Source organism: Hylaeus volcanicus, chromosome 8 (genome assembly GCF_026283585.1).
Source record: "Hylaeus volcanicus isolate JK05 chromosome 8, UHH_iyHylVolc1.0_haploid, whole genome shotgun sequence".
Classification (NCBI taxonomy): Eukaryota; Metazoa; Arthropoda; class Insecta; order Hymenoptera; family Colletidae; genus Hylaeus; species Hylaeus volcanicus.
This window is the reverse complement of record NC_071983.1, coordinates 11,926,435-11,945,406: the sequence shown is the minus strand read 5'-3', so window position 1 is coordinate 11,945,406 and position 18,972 is coordinate 11,926,435. Positions and strand designations below refer to the sequence as shown.

At 32.6% G+C, this 18,972-nt stretch overlaps 1 protein-coding gene across 2 annotated transcripts in view; it reads left to right on the top strand.

Moving 5' to 3' along the window:
• The first annotated feature begins 5,235 nt into the window (after nucleotides 1–5,235).
• LOC128881545 (inositol-trisphosphate 3-kinase homolog) overlaps nucleotides 5,236–18,972 on the top strand; it is a 24,533-nt gene continuing 10,796 nt past the window's right edge. The window contains exon 1 of one of the 2 annotated variants that reach the window (XM_054132688.1): nucleotides 5,236–6,312. In XM_054132688.1, the coding sequence (XP_053988663.1) occupies nucleotides 6,281–6,312 (32 nt within the window). In that variant the 5' untranslated portion in view covers nucleotides 5,236–6,280. The remainder of the gene's footprint in view (nucleotides 6,313–18,972) is intronic. The other variant, XM_054132687.1, reaches the window with a different exon arrangement.

The following is an 18,972-nucleotide window of genomic DNA, read 5'->3' as shown; positions in this document are numbered from 1 at the left end:
CTATTGTTATCAAATGATCAACTACAATTTATTTGTGTTTAACCTATGTACGGCAGAAGTCTTTTTACAATCTATTGACTCAATAAGAATCGTTCCACAGCATCGACCCATATATGGAATAGGCTGATGCAACTATTGGGGTCTATGAAATGTCTTGGCCTTCTTAGATTAAAGTAAAAATATTTCGTCTTCTCAATGAAATAACGGCTCTTAATCTAATCAGGAGAACTAACGTTTTTTGAATTACACGAGCTCTAGTAGCTGACGAGTAATTTACAACTTATGTAGATTACAATTATTCTATATTGAAATTTTTTGTTCATTTTCATTTACCAGATTTGAATTTCGTTTATGTAGATTTCTTTTAATTTTTCAAGATATTTATCAATTTTATTATACCCTCACTATTATCATTTACTAAATTAATTTATGTAATAACTCATTAAATAAATTTAAGTATTAAGTTGTCCCGAAAGTTTCTTTCGCGAGTTGCACTCAATTATTTTATGTGATCGTGTTTATATAAATAGACAATCTAATTTTATACTTATTCATGTTGTAACAGTAATGGAGCAAAATGAATCTTGCACAATTCAGTAATGTAACATAAAACGTAAACTATTGTGCATGTATTACTTATTAATAAAGCGAAAGAAACTTTTGGGACAACCTAATATTACAAGGAAGATGAAGTTTGCATAATTTTATGTTTGAAATGACTTTTCTTATAAAATAATAAGATTATAATCAGTAGACTGAGTATGTTTATGCAAACTTGTATTCTTATATACACAAATAGAGAAAAAAAATGTAAACTAAAGTATGTCTTGTCTTCTTAATGGTGTAACGTGTTTCTTTTTATTTTTTATATTTTATAACATATATTTACTGTAGTCGACTTGGTATACCTTGAACATGTTACGCCTCTCGTTTATCGTTTTTCATATTTTTGGTTCATATATTTAATTTCTCGTTTATATTAATCTAAAAGATCGCCAAAAACTAAGTTAACTTCTGGAATACCAAGCGTGAAACAATAATCAATAGCAGAAGTTTCCGTTTTCACACGACGATACAAGTTGATAATTTAATGCAGGGAGGAAAAAATGAGAGGCCAAAGGTCGTTTAAAATCGTCCAAGAAAGGATACAAATGAATATACATTAAACATTAAATTCTATTTTTACAGTAACTTATTTATTTTATTTCTCACGATCTGGAGGTGGCAACCTTGCTCATATCTACAGGTTCTCTTGTATGTAGTCAACAAATATTAAAGCTAAGCCTTACGGATATTTGGTTTACGAAGACCGTAAATTGTATGAAACAGTTAATGTCATGTTAGATCATTTGAAACGTCATTAAATCTGAAGGTGACACAATACAATACCAACTTTGCGATAGATAAGAGCAATAACAATTCCTTTATGGTATTCCAAGTCGCTTGAAAAACGTCACTATATCCAAAAGTTTCTTTTGTTTACAACTGGTCTGTATAAGGCTGACTAGCAAATTTGATGTATGTTAGTTAGTATGTGTGAAAACAATACTCATCAGTAGACTGCGGATCTTTATGCATTTATAGGAAATTTGAATGTTTGAGAAACTACAAAATGCAAACAATATGCAAAAATATAAAAAAGATTGAAAGTAAAGTTCATGTTATAATATTAGCAGAACAAAATAAATTCGTATTTAGGTTCAATTTTTGTAGGCACGTTCCCGAAGATATTCTTTTTTATATGGATTTATTTTACGTCGTATCTACTGCATGGTAATTAGCGACGAATTTGATTGGGTTTCTGGTGGTATTATATACTACTGTAGAGTTTGGTGTCCTTGAGGCAGTTGATGGTATTTTGCATATGTTCCTGGAATGTTAGAGCTGTTTCTTGTGGTTATACTTCCTTCTTTGTTGATCGAATTTGCTGCATTCGTATAGCAGGTGGTCAGTTGTGATTTCCTTATTGCAGGAGTCGCAGTGGGGAGGGTCCGTTTTCTTTAATATGTATTCATGTGTGATTTTTGAATGTCCAGTTCTCGATCTAGTCATTATTATTTTTTCTCTCCTGGTCATGGAGCGTTGGGATACTGTTTGGTAAAAGTCGTGCGTTATATTGTGAGTTTTTGTTCTTTTGTTGTTCCATATTTTATTCCATTCTTCTTTCGACGTGTGTTGTATTCTTGTAATCAAGTCTTGGTATGGGATTTCTATTTCATTATTTGGAGTCATGGTTGTCGCTTCTCTTGCAACGAGGTCTCCTTTTTCCTCCGAAGATTTTATTTTACTCATCAGTATTCCTTTAGAATAATTACAATATTTTTGACAATTCAGCCACTAGCATAGTGGCGAATTCTAATATTCGCCTGACTTCTCCGTTATCGGCGAGAGCGTTAATTTGTGCATTCAGATACTTGTTTAGTGTACATTAGTGAAACGTTGCAGATCTTCCAATTATTTCACGTAGATGTCTGATTCGAAGATCTTTATGTAAGTCATCTAACGCGGCACGGAATGGAAATCTAAAAGTGGGACAACAAAATATTATGCATTCCAGTTCGATCCTGTTCGATTGCGTTCGCGATATATTTCGTTACAGAAGGAGATGGGGTTAAATGGGTCGAGACATTGTTCTATTTAAAAAAGAAAACGTAGGCATCACGAGTTTCTCCCATCGCGGGCCGTTTCTAGTTTCCCAAATCTCCCACGTGAATCGTAAAAGTAACTGTCGCGCTCCACCGACTTTCACCGCGATAAGGCGTTTTGCGTCAGCAGAATGTCCCTCCAGGCCGTGTCTGATGTTCGAGAACAGTGGAAAATGAAGTTATCGAGACGAAACCGATGATGGAACGTACAGCATGCGGAAGATTAAACGCTGCGTGAAGCTCGTATGTATTAAAATGAAGCGTCACGTGAATGAAAGACTGTCCACGATACGTGTACGTGTTAAGTTAATTCCAGTGTTTAAATTGTAATTGATATCGCCGAGTGGTATCGCTCGAGGCGAAGGCAATTTCAAGATTATGTCATAAATAAATCAATTAACGTATTTACATAACAAACGTGCGTTTGCCTAATAGCGATATCGTAGATGACGACGCGTCGACTCTTCCGTGCGAATTATTTTCGGATATTAACGGGACATAAATAATTTAGCGTTACAAATCGATACTAAGCGACCCGATGTTACTCGAATTTTTTCACGTGTTTATTGCGATACGTCTATTTTAATTTGATTAATGCCCGCTCGATTCAACGCAAGACACATGTAAATGGATGATTCATAAATTTCCCCGGTCGATCCTAGACCCTGAAGACACGGGGGAAAATGCATAACTCGGTTATTATGCAATGCAAAAGATTGTAAGAACTTCGACGAGAAACGTCGAGAAGTACCGTTTCTTGTTTCTAGCGGACTTCTATTTTTAGCTAGCCCGTACTATTGTGTATTCATAACGTAATAAGGATTAATTACCATATTTACGTGAATCGCCCATCTGACTTTATTTATTTTCTTTCTTTTATGCGTCGTAGAGTGTTTGTCGTGTGCATAGATTATACGTTCGATTGAACATCGTAATTTCCAGACAGAGAGAAATCGGAAAGAGAATGAATTCTAAAACGTTGCAAGCCGGAATAATTGAGAACTAAGTCTGAAATCAGTAACCGTTTTTGCGATAGAGTAAAATAACAGTAATTATCGTTCACCATCTCATTTAGAGAAAGGCGAACAACAGTTTTCAATTGTTCAATTTGCAAAATGTAAATGACGCTAGAGATAAAGTCGTACTCGTTTCAAGAGGAGTATAATATGTTTTTTAGTATGTTACATTTAAATATTGACAATGAAATCGTTGAATAACTATTCAACGATTGTAGAACACCAATTGGAGCAGAAATTTCGATGGTTGAAAAGGTTAATAAAACAAGAGGACTAACCGGCGGTCATTTCAGTGCAATCTAAATGCGCGACGATACCAGTTATCAACGCATGCGTCTAATTTAAATCGTATTGACGTAAATTTGAGCATGTGACCGCGTGAATATCCACGTTTCCGAGCAGATAGAGTGAAGATAAAGAACCTTAAGGTCACCGGAAAAAAAATAGTTTTCTAATTGGACATATAATATCACTTCATTCATGAAGACAAGGCAATCTAAGAACTCATTACTTTATAAATATACTTTTAAAGCAGATTTACTAGTAGTAAAAAAAAAAATACAACTTTACAACATGGGGTACGGAAACATATAATTTATGACAAATTATGTAACTAAACTTAACTATCTCTAACTAAATATGTATTACATCATTTTAATATATATTTTTTTACGCTATAATCATCTAATTACCTTCTAAATACTCATTTACAAAGAGACATGATAAAAAGTTAATTATTACAAGCGTCTTCCTAGTATTAATAATTACTTTTAATCATATTTCATATGTATAAAATGTATACTGTGGACGTACATCATTATTTAATATTATTTATATTTTATTTAATATCATTAATATTATTATTTAGTCACTTTATATTACTTATATTAAATAGTGTAGATACAAATGTACCGTTTATTTTGTATTAACAATGAACGTTTCGACGAGATCAATTTTGATCTTCTTCAGCGATTTGCTTGGTAAAATTATTATAAAATAGTGTAATATTGCTTATCACACATTTCTTCATTATATGTATTATAAAATAAATGGTCTCTGTATCGTTAAAGAAGACTAGAGGCTAGTGTGATCGAAACTTTCATTATTAGTAAAAATTATCTACATGACATTATTGATTAATCTATTTTCACCAGGCAATATTTATAATTATATTCTAACATATCATATTCTATGTAGGTCACCTATTAACAGAATTTTTTACTAACATAAAATCAAATAACAAAAGGACTTTGCAAATTTCATTAAAAGATATTATTATACATAGTATATACTTATGAATATATATATTATATATTCATATATATCAATATACTATGCATACATACATTATATATATAATATATATATATTCGTAAGTATATACTATGTATAATATCTTATATATACATACATACATATATACATACATATATATATATATTAGTAAAAATTAGTAAAAATTATCTATATATAAATATATAAATTATATATATATATAATATATTAATATACATATACAAATTTTCAAATTTAAATTTGTTCAATCTGCTTTTTACTAATTTCGTTCGATTTGATAATGGACAATTGACCCGTTCACGTCTAACACTATTTGCGAAAAGGGTCTGCGATCCGAATAATAGTCCCGCTCGAGCCTCCGGCTTTAGATATTGTATACGCATGCATAATCGAGAACGAGAATCGGACGTCGACACGGAATTGTGTGTTGGGGTGGGGGGGATTGTCGTGACGATAAAACTACACGGCGCTCTCTCTCTGCTAACCAGTACACATTGAGACGTCGAGAGAGTAACTTGCTGCGACATGTAAAATTGGTTCGCGCGGAAGCAATAACGAAGAAAAATTGTTAATAATCTATTAACAAACATCCCCACCAATCACGAAGAACGTCGAGACACCCTCTGTAGGGTATTTCAGTCAACGCAACGCGTGTGCGTTCTCGTCAACGTTTTCTCGTTTCTTCCATTTCAAAGTTATCGACTCTTCACTACGAAATCCGACTTCTGTAATCACGAAGTAACATTTGAAATTTCATCGTCGTCGTGCAAAGTGCTCGTTTTTCGCAGCTGTACGGAGATACGAATCGAATAACAGTGGAAGAAGATGGATTGAAGGACTATCGACTACAGAACTCTCGCGTGCAACTTTTGCTCGTACGTACTGCGTGAAGTGGCTTCGATTTCTATGGTGTGAAAGCAGCGTTATTCGAAAGCATCTATTCGTGGCATCTGTAAACGGTCGCGGGATCAATTGAACGAAAGGGGTAACAGTAAAAGCTCTACGCGTGTGAAAGTGATCCGATCTGTATCCGTGTTTGATATTATCGTCGAATAGGATATCAGAGGACACACCTAGACGACGCGTCGAGCTCGTAAGCGTCGATTGAGGTTAGCTCGCGTCCAAAAGATAATCGCAATTTAAGTGCGTACGTTGGTGCGTAGCGGAGTGACGATTTTATTTGTACACATTGTACGTACTTGCGTGCGTATTCCGGTGTCAGCCCGAAGGGAAGAATAATGTCAAGCAGTGTTTGCCACGCGCCCCTGCCAGCACGAATGGAAGCGTTCACCACGCGGCTCTGTCTTCGTGCTGCTGACCAATATGAGCGGCTTCTGCAAGCTCGCTTCAACAAGGTATGTCTATCGAAAACTACCCTACGCTCTAGGTCAGAGTTAAGCAAATTAAAACCTCTCTTAAACTAGCAGGACCAAATCACCAGAATCATATCGGACTTTCTGGAATATTTAGTACTTATTTTCTACTAATTTGTACCACCAACAATAATTTTGTACCTCGTGCCGTTTTCGAAAAAATCGTGGCGCTGCTAGCTTATATTAAGCTTAATATTAAGCTAGCAGGACCAAATGTCAAAATCAATAAAAATGAGAAAATTAAAGTGGATACATTTAGTGCTGAATTTGTACTAATTTGTACCATCGAAAGCAATTTTGTACCTGTTACCGTTTACGAAAAAATCGTGGCGCTGCCAGCTTAATATTAATATTACGATTTTCTTGAAAACGGTAACAGGTACCAAGTTTCTTTTGGTGGTACGAATTAGTAAAAATGCAGTACTAAATGTATCCGCTTTGATTTTTTCATTTATATTAATTTTTAACATTGTCAGCCATTAGCTTAACGTTAAACTAGCAGCGCCACGATTTTCTTGTAAACGGTAACAGGTACCAAATTTCTTTTGGTGGTATGAATTAGTAAAAATTCAGTACTAAATATATCCGCTTTGATTTTTTCATTTATATTAATTTTTAACATTGTCAGCCATTAGCTTAACGTTAAACTAGCAGCGCTATGATTTTCTTGAAAACGGCACGAGGTACAAAATTATGGTTGGTGGTACAAATTAGTACAAAATAAGTACTAAATATTCCACCAAGTCCGATATGATTCTGGTGATTTGGTCCTCCCAGCTTAAGAGAGGTCAAATATAACGAATACAAATTACAGAGCCATTCGTAAACTAGCTTCCGTTTCATTCGTAAGTTAGAATACATCTACGAATTTTGTTAAATTGACATCCATGGAGACGAAGTCGTCAACGAAAGCTGGTTTACGAATGCGTGATGTGAGAACGAGCCTTAAAGATTCGACGAATCGAGTCTTCGAGATTTTAACCCTTTACGGTACAGATTTTCTGATTTCGACACGTAATGATACTAAGAACTGTAATAAACCTGAAATTTATAATCAGTATTTGGAAAGAAAATGTATCCAACTCTGAGGGCCGCAGAGATAGGCAATATTCTATTCGAATAATAGATGGCGAGAAGAATTGATTCCATAGGAATTTACGAGTGACGTTTATTTGATTGAAAAGTAAAATTTTTATTGGTACACGGTGGAATATTTCGTTTTACAATTTCAATTCTGCTGAACTGATAGCGTATTTGTATTTAAATAGGAATTTTACCTATTTCTGCACTAAATCGAGTTGGACTGTTTTGTCAGAGCAACCGAGGTTTTTTTTTTTTCAAAGATTAACGTGCCTATAGCTAATACAGTTTTCCCACGAGACGCCATATTTAAAAATATGTGTATATTCGCGTTGTAAAACCGTTCATGTTTTTGCCCTATCTTAAAACGAAGTTAATCGAGTGTTTTATATGGATGAACTGTTACGTCACTGTATAGTGAATGAGCTGCAGTTATACGAATAAAACGAGTATTCTGTCGTATCAAGACGATAAATGTATTAGTTTTTTTTTAAATTAATTAATCTATTTAATTTGAAATTAAATCATTCTAAATACGTGTTTGCATTCGCGTAGAGAAATTATACATCGGTTAACGTAAACATTAAGCCGTGCAAACAGTTGTCACATACATATAAATCGTGTCTTTTGACGCAATTACGAGCAATGACCTTATTATTAATTATATGTAATATGGATGTAATCTACATGTCATTGCACTTGATTACCATCTACCATTGATGACCTGGTTGAACAAAAAAATTTATAAGGAGCCTTTTGAAATTTGAACAGGTCTGACCTTCGACAGAGGCAGATGAATGAATGTATTCAAGGCTGTACTCGATGACACATTCAAGGATCACTTGTATCTGGAGCAGGAAACGCGTTGAGCCATTCACCTCGTACAATTTATTTTTCGCGATAGGTGCGTGGAAAGAGGATACCATATATTGCTATATTGAATGTCCAAACAACTCGTGTCATTGAAGTTTTATTTATTCGTTTCATGAATATAGTCTTAATATAATCTCATTTAGAAAGAAAAATGTATTATCAGGTTTATACTGTAGTTCTAAAGTTCAATGTAAAGGGTAGCAACAATAATTGACGTTAAATTAAAAATAATGGAGAATGTACAGTAAACAGTTTAAAATTGTTTAACAATACACAATAACAATGTCTTAATCCCTTTTAAAATAATGTTATGGCCATAATAAGTCACAGCTATCAAAATTATATTGGAAGAATTTAAAAATCTCTAACAATAAATATCATATCGAGTATAATAAACATCTTAACCAGCTCTAGTATAAATTAATCCGTGAATCCATTCGCACTATTACAGTGTTGGCAAAAATATTGATACTTGAAATAAAGATCAATCAGCTCGGATTATTTAGCAAGTCGAATTCACCTCATAAACGTTTCAAAGCCATTTTTCTTTTGTATTGACTAAAAACTGAGAACGACCTTCATACAGTTCATAAATATTGTTTACGAGAATCGGAACGTCTGAATATTGACAAAACTTGCATATTTTATCATCTCATTGACGATTCAGTTTCTGCCTAATTACTTTTCTCAGTAATTCATTTTTTCTATTCATCGGAAATCTGATGTGATAAACCATTCTTTAAATGATCCGTGTCTTTTAATTTTTCATATTTTATACAGGGTGTCCCAGCCTTAGTGATACAGCGCTCTAACTCCAAAACTATCGGCCGAATGCGAAATTTCAAATATGAAAATTTCATGGTAAAGTGGGGCTCATGTTTCAGCGAGAAGAAATTTCCATATTTGAAATTTTGCATTCGACCGATAGTTTTGGAGTTAGAGCGCTGTATCACTAAGGCTGGGACACCCTGTATATCTGTGAATTTGTGCACGTACTTCTATATTTTTGTATACCCACGTTGCGTCCCATAAACACCAACGCCGACGGCAAGTGTTCCACTGAAAACTGTGTCACAGCGCGCCTGTAGCTATTTCTCAGGCTTGTATCAGGATGCAGTGACGCGATAATATCGATCTTAGAAAGATGTCCATTAATCCACGGTAATTAAAAACAAATTACGTCGTTAACGCTTTTAAAGTACGCGTTTACGAAATAGAATATCATTTTCATCTATCATCGCGTATTTTTACACCGTGAAATTGATTACGCTCGGCCAGGAAGTAATTTATATCCATTGAAGCGATCAGTCCTCAGAAAAAAAAAATTCAATTGTTCGTTACGTGGTTCGACTTCAAATGGGCTCGGCTAGTATCGGCGAGTTCGTTCCGAACATTTTGATATTAATAATCGTAACGTTTGTATTCCACGTGGAGCGCTCACGAATCTCGACGCTGGTAGTATTATTAAACCGATCTATAAATAATTTTAAACAAAAAACAACGTAATAACTTTTGACACTCGATTTAGACATGAAGCATCGACCTGACCATACATACTCTGCGATTCGAAATTAAAAAAAGGAAAGAAAGTGTTGCGCCAGGGCACGATGAAGGAAAAGTAGAAGTAATTTCTACTAATAATAAATTATTGATTTTATTTTTGAACCCCTTATAGTCTCTTGGTGGAAAAGGGGAATTTACTTTTATAATGATAGCATTAACTCTTTGCGGCACAGGAATTCAGGTCATAAAATAGACCCATGTTGCACAGGAATTTTATTGCGTTTTAAATCAAACAAAATTGTTATATTTTTATTAATAAAGGTATCACATAATGTAACAGAATAAATATAATAACAAAATAATATAAAATTACATAAATAGAAATAACATAATAATAATAACATGAAATAACAAAATAATAATTATTTAATCGAATTTGTTGTTAGAGGACGGGACTCAAATAGTCCCACCGTGCCACATAGGTTCATGAAGGGTACTTATTAAAGTACATATTTTGCCTTAAGCACAGGGGCACTTCACTTGTTTATATAGAACTAATTTTTATATAAATTAACTTACCTCTAGGATTTTTCACATAAAACCAGGAAAGAAATATTATCGCAATAAACCTTCCGCTTACAACAATTGTTGAACCGGTATTAGCATGTTGAAAGTTGCCAAAATTTGCGTGCATACATTTGTAACATTGGATGAATATATTACCAACTGCTTTACGTAAAGAAGACGAAATATAAACCTATACAGATGCAGCTATTGCAAAATTTCCAGGTGGGATTAAAAATGTTCCACCATGCATTACGGTCCATCAAAAAGGTGGGACGCTTTTAATCCCACCGTGCCCCAAAGAGTTAAATAAATTATTTCTCGCTGCTAAAGAAATTTTCTTCTATCAATAGACTAAAAAAATAGAAGAAGATCATTAATAATTTATTGTATGTTACATCATGGTTAATATTTGACGAAGGTCATAGGCGCGTCATACACTTCTGCTTTCACTGTCAAAGAATTTTTTACTTTCGTAACAGTATTTACCTGCAGTTGTAACTTAACAGTTGTAAGAGTAGTTCAGGTAGACTAAATGTTGTGGTACTTCAAAGATAGATTTACTGAATCGTGTAATTTTATTCTTTTTATTTTGTATGCCTGGGTTTAAAAAAGTAGAGGTGCAGGTAAAAACAAAATGCATTTCCGCAAGTTGAGAAACAGTATTTATCTACATACCTACGTATAATTCTCTGAACAGTGTTCCGGGTCAAACAACTGACGTAGTACTTACAAAATAATTTTGCTGATTCATTTAACTTTATTAAACGAACTAATGGCTCGAAATGGGACAAGTTGAGTACGAGACTTTGAGTAACGCGTAGAATATTTAGAAGAATGTGGCGATCCGTAGCCTATGCGGTTATTGCAATTACTACATTCTCCTTGATTGACGTCGTCAGTTACGTAGTAAGAGTATGCACCTTGATTTTCTCGCGACGTTCGTGTTATTCGATTGGACGCGAGAAAGATTACTAGTTTCGAGCAAAAACGAACAAAATATTTATAACTTCCTAGCCTTGACTTTCTATTGGATCTCGAAAGAAATTCCGGTTGCTTTTGTAACGTCTTCTATTGGACAAAAGTAGGCAAAATTATTCCCTTTTTTTTTTAAATACCTCTGTCAATTTACAATTTTAGGAACGAAATAAACATTAGGTAAATTTATTTAAAATTTTTGTCTACATTGAAGGTGTTAAATCTGTTATTCATTCGGTAAAAATTGCAACTTGAGTTATAAAATAAAATTATATTTCACGTTGAATGAATGAATGCTTATCCGAATAACTGTTGGATCCAATAAATGTAGTAAATAAATCATTATCTATATGTATCGATCGCGATTGCCGAACGATTACTGGGAAATTTTTATGTTTCTTAATCTCCAATCAGAATGAGATTCTGTTGATAAGTTTCATAAAAAAATTGATAAAAAAATTTCATAAAAGTACGATTTATTAACATATATATCAAGAAATTCAGATATAAAAATGAGTGGTTCATAAACAACATGTTAGACAGTAATGTCATGCTGAATCAGGACCAATTTATTACCAATGGGAGAACAGAATATCATGAAATATAAAATGTAAAATAATCGATCAAAAGTTTATTTGAAAATATTTTTAATCAACATAATTCGAGAGTACAAATTAATTTCGCTAAATAATTAATGAATAAAAACTTACAATATTGTGTTTATGGTTATTTAAATAAAAACCAACAATCAACAAATATGTATGAAAAAATTGCTAGCTCCTCGATTATCGTATAAAGGAAAGTAACTACTACGTTTGTGATGAAATATTCGCAATAAAATTTCTAAATAATGCAATATAGACAAAAAGTTTGCGGATGTCAAAAGTCAATATCAGTTTGAGTATTTATATATTTTATTCAAAATAATTTGTTCTTGAAGAGAACTTGTTTGTTGTCTGATTTGTTCATAGATTTGCAATAAAATAACAAAACAACGTGATCGATGTTATTATAAATAAAATGTAAAATATGAAAATAATGGATCAATTATTAATACAGTACTATATATAGTACAATACAGTTCCGTATTTTCTAATACAATTAAAAATTATACGATGACGTTGACACGTATTAAATAACAGGCATTATAAATATTTTAAAGGATTTTTATTTTAACATACAGGCACAACTGCTATTATTTATGAGAAAAATATTCCTAAAGAAAAAATATATTTGACAACAATTTCATATCTCATCGACATGTACAACTTTTGTTTAACATATTTTTTCAAAGGATCACGTTTTTCAAACAATTTTTCTTCTTTTCTCTAGGAATTTTGTTCTGAAGTGGAATTTTTGTCAAAATAGAAAAGGGCACTGTGTTCAGTTTATTTCTTCAAAAATTCAAATTTTTCGGCGTGTATTAATTGCCGAATTTCCCTTGTGATATTAGAAAATCTGGAGAGTTAATTAAAAATCCCGAAAGATTAATTATTTAATTATATTAACGCATGTGTCTCGCCGCTCCAAATTTATTCTGTTGTTACGTACCTGGCCGGTTCGACCTCTCATTGCAATTATTTGATACCATATTTACGTGCACGGGCATGGGCACGTTAGTGTCAACCGGTCTACCGACGGAAAGTAAGTCTGCAACCGTAAACGAAACCGTGAATTCAGTCCTTTGCGTATGAAAGTCGTCGTCGTGAAAAAGAATTACCTTGCGACAGATTTATTAGTTCACTCGCGAAGTCTCTGACGCATTTGCGTTGACCCTCCCGGTCTTGAGATTTAATTAAACGCTCGACACGCGCCGCATGCGGAAATCCAGTAATTAGGTTTACTAAGCGTACGCGTCGGACGCCTTTAGGCGTTCAACGCGCGGACTCTATCGTTAATAGAAGAAACCACATTAGAAGGCCAAATATTAATTGTAAGTTCTTCATGAACTTTTCACCTTCATCTTCATGTATTTTCTTAATTTTCTTTTAACTTTGAGAATATTCTGAGTATGTTTTTAAGTATTGTATATTTGGTAATTTTTTCAATACGTTTCAAACAAACATTTTTAAGATATCAGCTGTTCCCTATGGCATAGAGCAATTCTTGCAGTACGTGCAAAAAAACAATTTTTTATAATGTTTTCATATATTCTTATCATTCATATTCATAACATTTTTAGAAACAGAGAAAGAGAGAGATATTGAGTAAGATAGAGCAATTCTTGCAGTACATGCAAACAAACTATTTTGATAATCGTTTTATATACATATTCTTATCATTCATATTTATAAGATTTTTATGTAATTTTAAAGGATTGGTGAGGTTCTTTGAATCAAAAATTAGACCAAACATAACCTCAGATATATGCATGTAACTGTACTAACACGAAATTTATATTTCTATAACGCATGTATAAAAAGACGATTAGCGTAGATATCCGATTGTAACGTTTCATGTACTATGGATTGGGTGCGCTTTTACCCTGTGGTTCGTAGTAAATACGTGCATCGCGCGTTCGTAGTTCGAGGGTTAACGAATGTTTACGCGCATATTTATGAAGCACATGTTGTTCAAATTTGCGTAACGTTTGTTGAAATACGTATGTATGTATGTAACTATGCAAAAGTTTTATAAAATTAGAATAAAACTAGACGCAGTTAACAGGTAAATAGAAAGTTTTAATCACCAAAATGATTTACATACTAAATAATAAATTAAACTATTTTTGAAGCTATTATTTAATAGAAACGAATATGTTTCTCAAATATTAGGTTGTCCCGAAAGTTTCTTTCGCGAGTTGCACTCAATTATTTTATATGGTCGTGTTTATATAAATAGACAATCTAATTTCATAGATATTGATGTTGTAACAGTAATGGAGCAAACTGAATCGTGCACAATTCAGTAATGTAACATAAAACATAAAATATTGTGCGTGTATTACTTATTAATAAAGCGAAAGAAACTTTTGGGACAACTTAATAGAATTAAATATTTGACGATAAATCAATGTAAATTGAACTGTTCGTGGTAAATAAATTGCTATATGTTAGTTTTATTCGTCATCTGTTATTCCAATAAAATTTTGCTCATCTTTGGGTCCAATGATCTCCGGGACAACAGTAGACTATTAAAAAACTGACCTCGCATAAAGACATACCGGTTACTCGAACAGGCAGTAAAATAGAATAGCACGAGTTGGAAGTATCCTTTCGTAAATCTCGAATGGTTTTTTTCAGTAGTCGAAATGAAATACATAGTATGACGTGGATTCTGTACCCAAACACGTAGCAAAAACTGACATCGGTTCTTAGCGAAGAATAAGTTCGCCGTCGATGCAAAACAAAGTGGAAAAATACGTTTGTTTTCCCAAGCATTCCAGATAACTGCACTCACGTTTGTCTCACGAAACTATTTATGGTAAACAGTCGTTAATTAGATACATAGAGACGCGTGTATCGTCGAATATTTTTAGAACGACCTTCGTTTTACCGTTTGCTGATTCCACTGTTTACAAACACAAATGGTAGCAAGGATTCCACTTGTGCATTTATCGAGTCGAGACCTGAAGAGTTGTTCCATGGTATGATATTTTGATAAATAATGAACCCTCGTGTGCGAACTGGTTAATGCTTTGTAATGTTTGTAATTTTTATACAAATTTGTATTTTAAAGATAATTGTCATTGAACGACACAAAAGGTTAATCAATACAATGCAAAAGAGTACAATAATTATCAACACTTAGATGATGACAAATATTGTCTTTTTATTAGAAACATTTATACATGAAATTATGAATGGACTTTTAATAAATTAATAGTGACATTGTTGAAACAATAATGAATCATTGTTCACTTTGAAACAAAATTATCAGAAATTCGAAATCTTAATTTAATGAATTTGTATTTCAAAGATTGTGATTAGAGACTAGGTGGTAATAAAAATACGTAAGTGTTGTAGTTAAAAAAAATATTAATTATACCTGAAATGAACTCTATAATTAACGTTTTATTTTGGAGATAGCACTTGCAGTATATGTAACATAAAGATATGCGAGTATTCAAATTACAAATTCATTTATTGAGTCTTAAAATTAGTTTATAACAAATGAACGTTAAAATCATACTTAAAATTGTTACGTTCTCTAATGAGGTTGAAAACGTGACATGAAAGTCACACGACGGTAGAAGTGTTTACATCAGATTACAATGAGACGATCTTTATCCTCAATAAAACTTCCACTCGACAAACAGATAACTGAAAAGTATTTCATTCATATTAATTTTAACATATCAAATCTATTAGTATTATATGACTTGCTTTTTTTATCTACAGGTCTGTATCTGTATTAACGAGAGTTCTGTTTACGTGATACGCTGCAAACATTGTCAAACATTTGTTATTTATTTTATCTGCTGATACTTGAAGGATCATTTCTTTGTTTATAAACAAGTCCGCAAGCACTTGACTATATACAGATATCTACTCAATTTTATCAGTTACTTTCTATTCGGTCAGGTTTATTGTATAAGTGGAGCATAAATAAAATTAGATTTTATTTATTTATAAAACAAATAATTTTATTTACGAAATAATGCAAATGTTGAAAAATAAAGTATCTCATTTACAAGATTTGTAGGACAAGTTTAGTATTGGACATTTTCTTTTGATATATCTTATTTGTAATTTTAATATCACTTTATAATAGAGGTCCATATAATTATTTTATATGATGATTAAATGATAAAATGTTTTATTTTATTGAGGAGCCTGAAGAGAGAATTATTACTGGTTATTATTGTATATATATGTATACATGTATTTTATAATATATAGATATAGGTACGTATATATGTTAATAATTATTCAATAACAATTTTCTTTTGAGTCTCTTCAATCGTATTAAAAATGTATTATATTTACAGTAATGATAATTCAATAATAATTCGGGGTATTCGATTGAAATGTTCCTGTTTAACAGAATATTTGTTTCGTCTAATCGTTTTAAGTACTAAGTGGGGCTTCCTTGTATTGGATTGGTTGCCTCGACACTTGTAGGGATTTTTAGAGCCATTTCAGTCCAATTATCGACTTTTTATTGTTTATACATATATGTTATACTCACACAACACTAGAAAACCAATTGTTTTGATTTAAAAAAAAAAAGTGTATAATTACGATTATGTAAAAACTATATAAATAGACCTTTTTATATAATTACAGACGTTAAGCTTCCTAAGTTATTCAAGGGTGATTTCATACTTGCAGTAATTAATTTAGGAAAATGTTATCTCTTTTAATTTTTAAGCAAAAGTGATTTTTCATCGAAACCTAAACAAAATTTGTATGTAACCAGTCGAATGCTACAGTTTGTTAACCAGTCACTCGTTTATCAGTATTATTGGCGAAAGAAAGATGATCACGTGTTGCTATCGCGTCCATCGACGGTGACATAAATTAAAGACAAGCTTCATAAATTGTTTTTTTCCTGTGGGGGGTCACGTTTGCAGGGGATCGTTTGTCGACATTTTAGAGCCCCCGTTTGCTTAAAGCGACAACAAGTTAGTGCGTATTGCATATGTATGCACGTATTCATCATACCATTGACGTCGTTCTGGCATTTAATTTCCGTGTGTCTTTATTTAAGGAAAAGAGTCTGTCCGACACCTCTTCTTACCGGTAACGCGTTTATCGCCCACTTTAGTAATTTTCTACTTAATCTATTATCGAATTGTTAAAACTGTTACAACCTGACGTTAAAAATTTGCAATATGCATGATTCCATCGGAAAATAAAGCTTGGAACAAAAAATGAATTTATTCTACGTTTTGGATCTTGTATATAATAAACAAAGTTCTACATTTCGGTTGATACTGCAAATTTTCTAGAGCATGCGGTATATATAATAAATATTTCATATATGTAGCAATCATAATGTATAGAGTGATATCGGTACACAAGAACAAATAAAAATCGTATGTAGAAGGTAATCCGTTAAATCGTTTTTTAGAGAAACCATGTAAACATTCCGTCGTGTTCTCTTAGCTGATGTAAACGGTTGTGATTAGATAGAAGATAGAAGATAACATTGACGGAAAACTACCGTCATCAATGTTTACAAACACCACCACAAACAGGAGCTGGAAATAATAACCTGATAGACACGTATAATAACTTGTAAATTTTCAGAATTTTCTCGAAATCGAAACATCGCTACGATACTTTTTACCTCCGTATAGGTTGCATTATAAATTTTACATCACCCTACATCGACGAAGAAGAGAAAAACAGCACATGTACTACATGATACATTTGCAAAATAATATTTAATGGTCTGTACTTAAACTGAGCCTAGTTCTGATCTGTATATTTGGTTAGCACTTTTTAGAGATTATAATATGTATGAATAAAATGATAGGTTACCTTCAAGATTATATTTTATCGTACAAGATTCACCAAGTTAATTTCAAACATGAAGCAATGAATTTTCTTTAATTTTTTAGTTAAATTAAATATGGAACACAGTTAATAAACACGATCAAAAATACAGTATTACGACCACGGTATTCAGAGCACGGCGAGCACACAAACAAATGGCATCACTAGTTTGACTGTCTTGATGCTCAGCCCTGGTCTGTTCATTTTCTAAAGATTACAAAATATATGAATTAAATTATATGTGACGTTGAAGATCATATTCCATCATACGATAAGATTGGATAAATTAATTTCAAACACAAAGTATCGAATTAGTTAAATTAAATAGAAAACGAACAGTTAATAGACGCAAGCAAAAGGAGCAGCACTTCTTTCACTTTGTAACGACGTTAAGTTAACATGGATTACAAACATCTGGCTGCTTAAATATACATTCTTATTGCACACAGACAGGTAGAAGCATTATCGTTAGTCATAGATTCGGTTATATTTGTTCTTTGAAGTGGCGTTCGTTTTTAGTCGCAGTCATCGCGTAAAGCAATTAATTCCATCAAGGAAATGACGCACGGTGTATCGTTCCACACTTACCGTTTATTTTCTTCTTTTTTTTTCAGTATGTTACATCATTCTTTAACGACACAATAATGTTTTGGTCGCTTTTTTTCCGCCTTTAGCGTTGCACCGTGATTTCATTAATACTTTGAAGAAATATTACTGAAAATCACCGAGCCAGCGGCACTTGTGTGTACATTTAAGAAACATTTGTTATTCAGACGAGTCCTTTTCTGTTAGTGTTTTATGACATCAAAACAATGACTTTGTGTTGCGTCGGTATAATAGAAATTGTATACCGTTGGTCTAGACACCCATAATTGAATTAATAATAATTATTCAAATAGTGTCATATGTGGAGGTATTTTCGCCAAGTACGTTAAATCGTTTTTTAAAGAAACCATGTAAACCTTCCGTCGTGTTCTCTTAGCTGATGTTGGTCTAGAGACCCATAATTGAATTAATAATAATTCCAATAGTGTCATATGTGGAGATATTTTCGCCAAGTACACATCATCCCCTCTTCCATCATGGTTAATGCTCACGATAAAAATACCGATACAAAAAGAATTTCAATTTTTAATGTAGAATTCGCTCGCCCATCTCTCTCTCTCTCTCTCTCTCTCTCTCTCTCTCTCTCTCTCTCTCT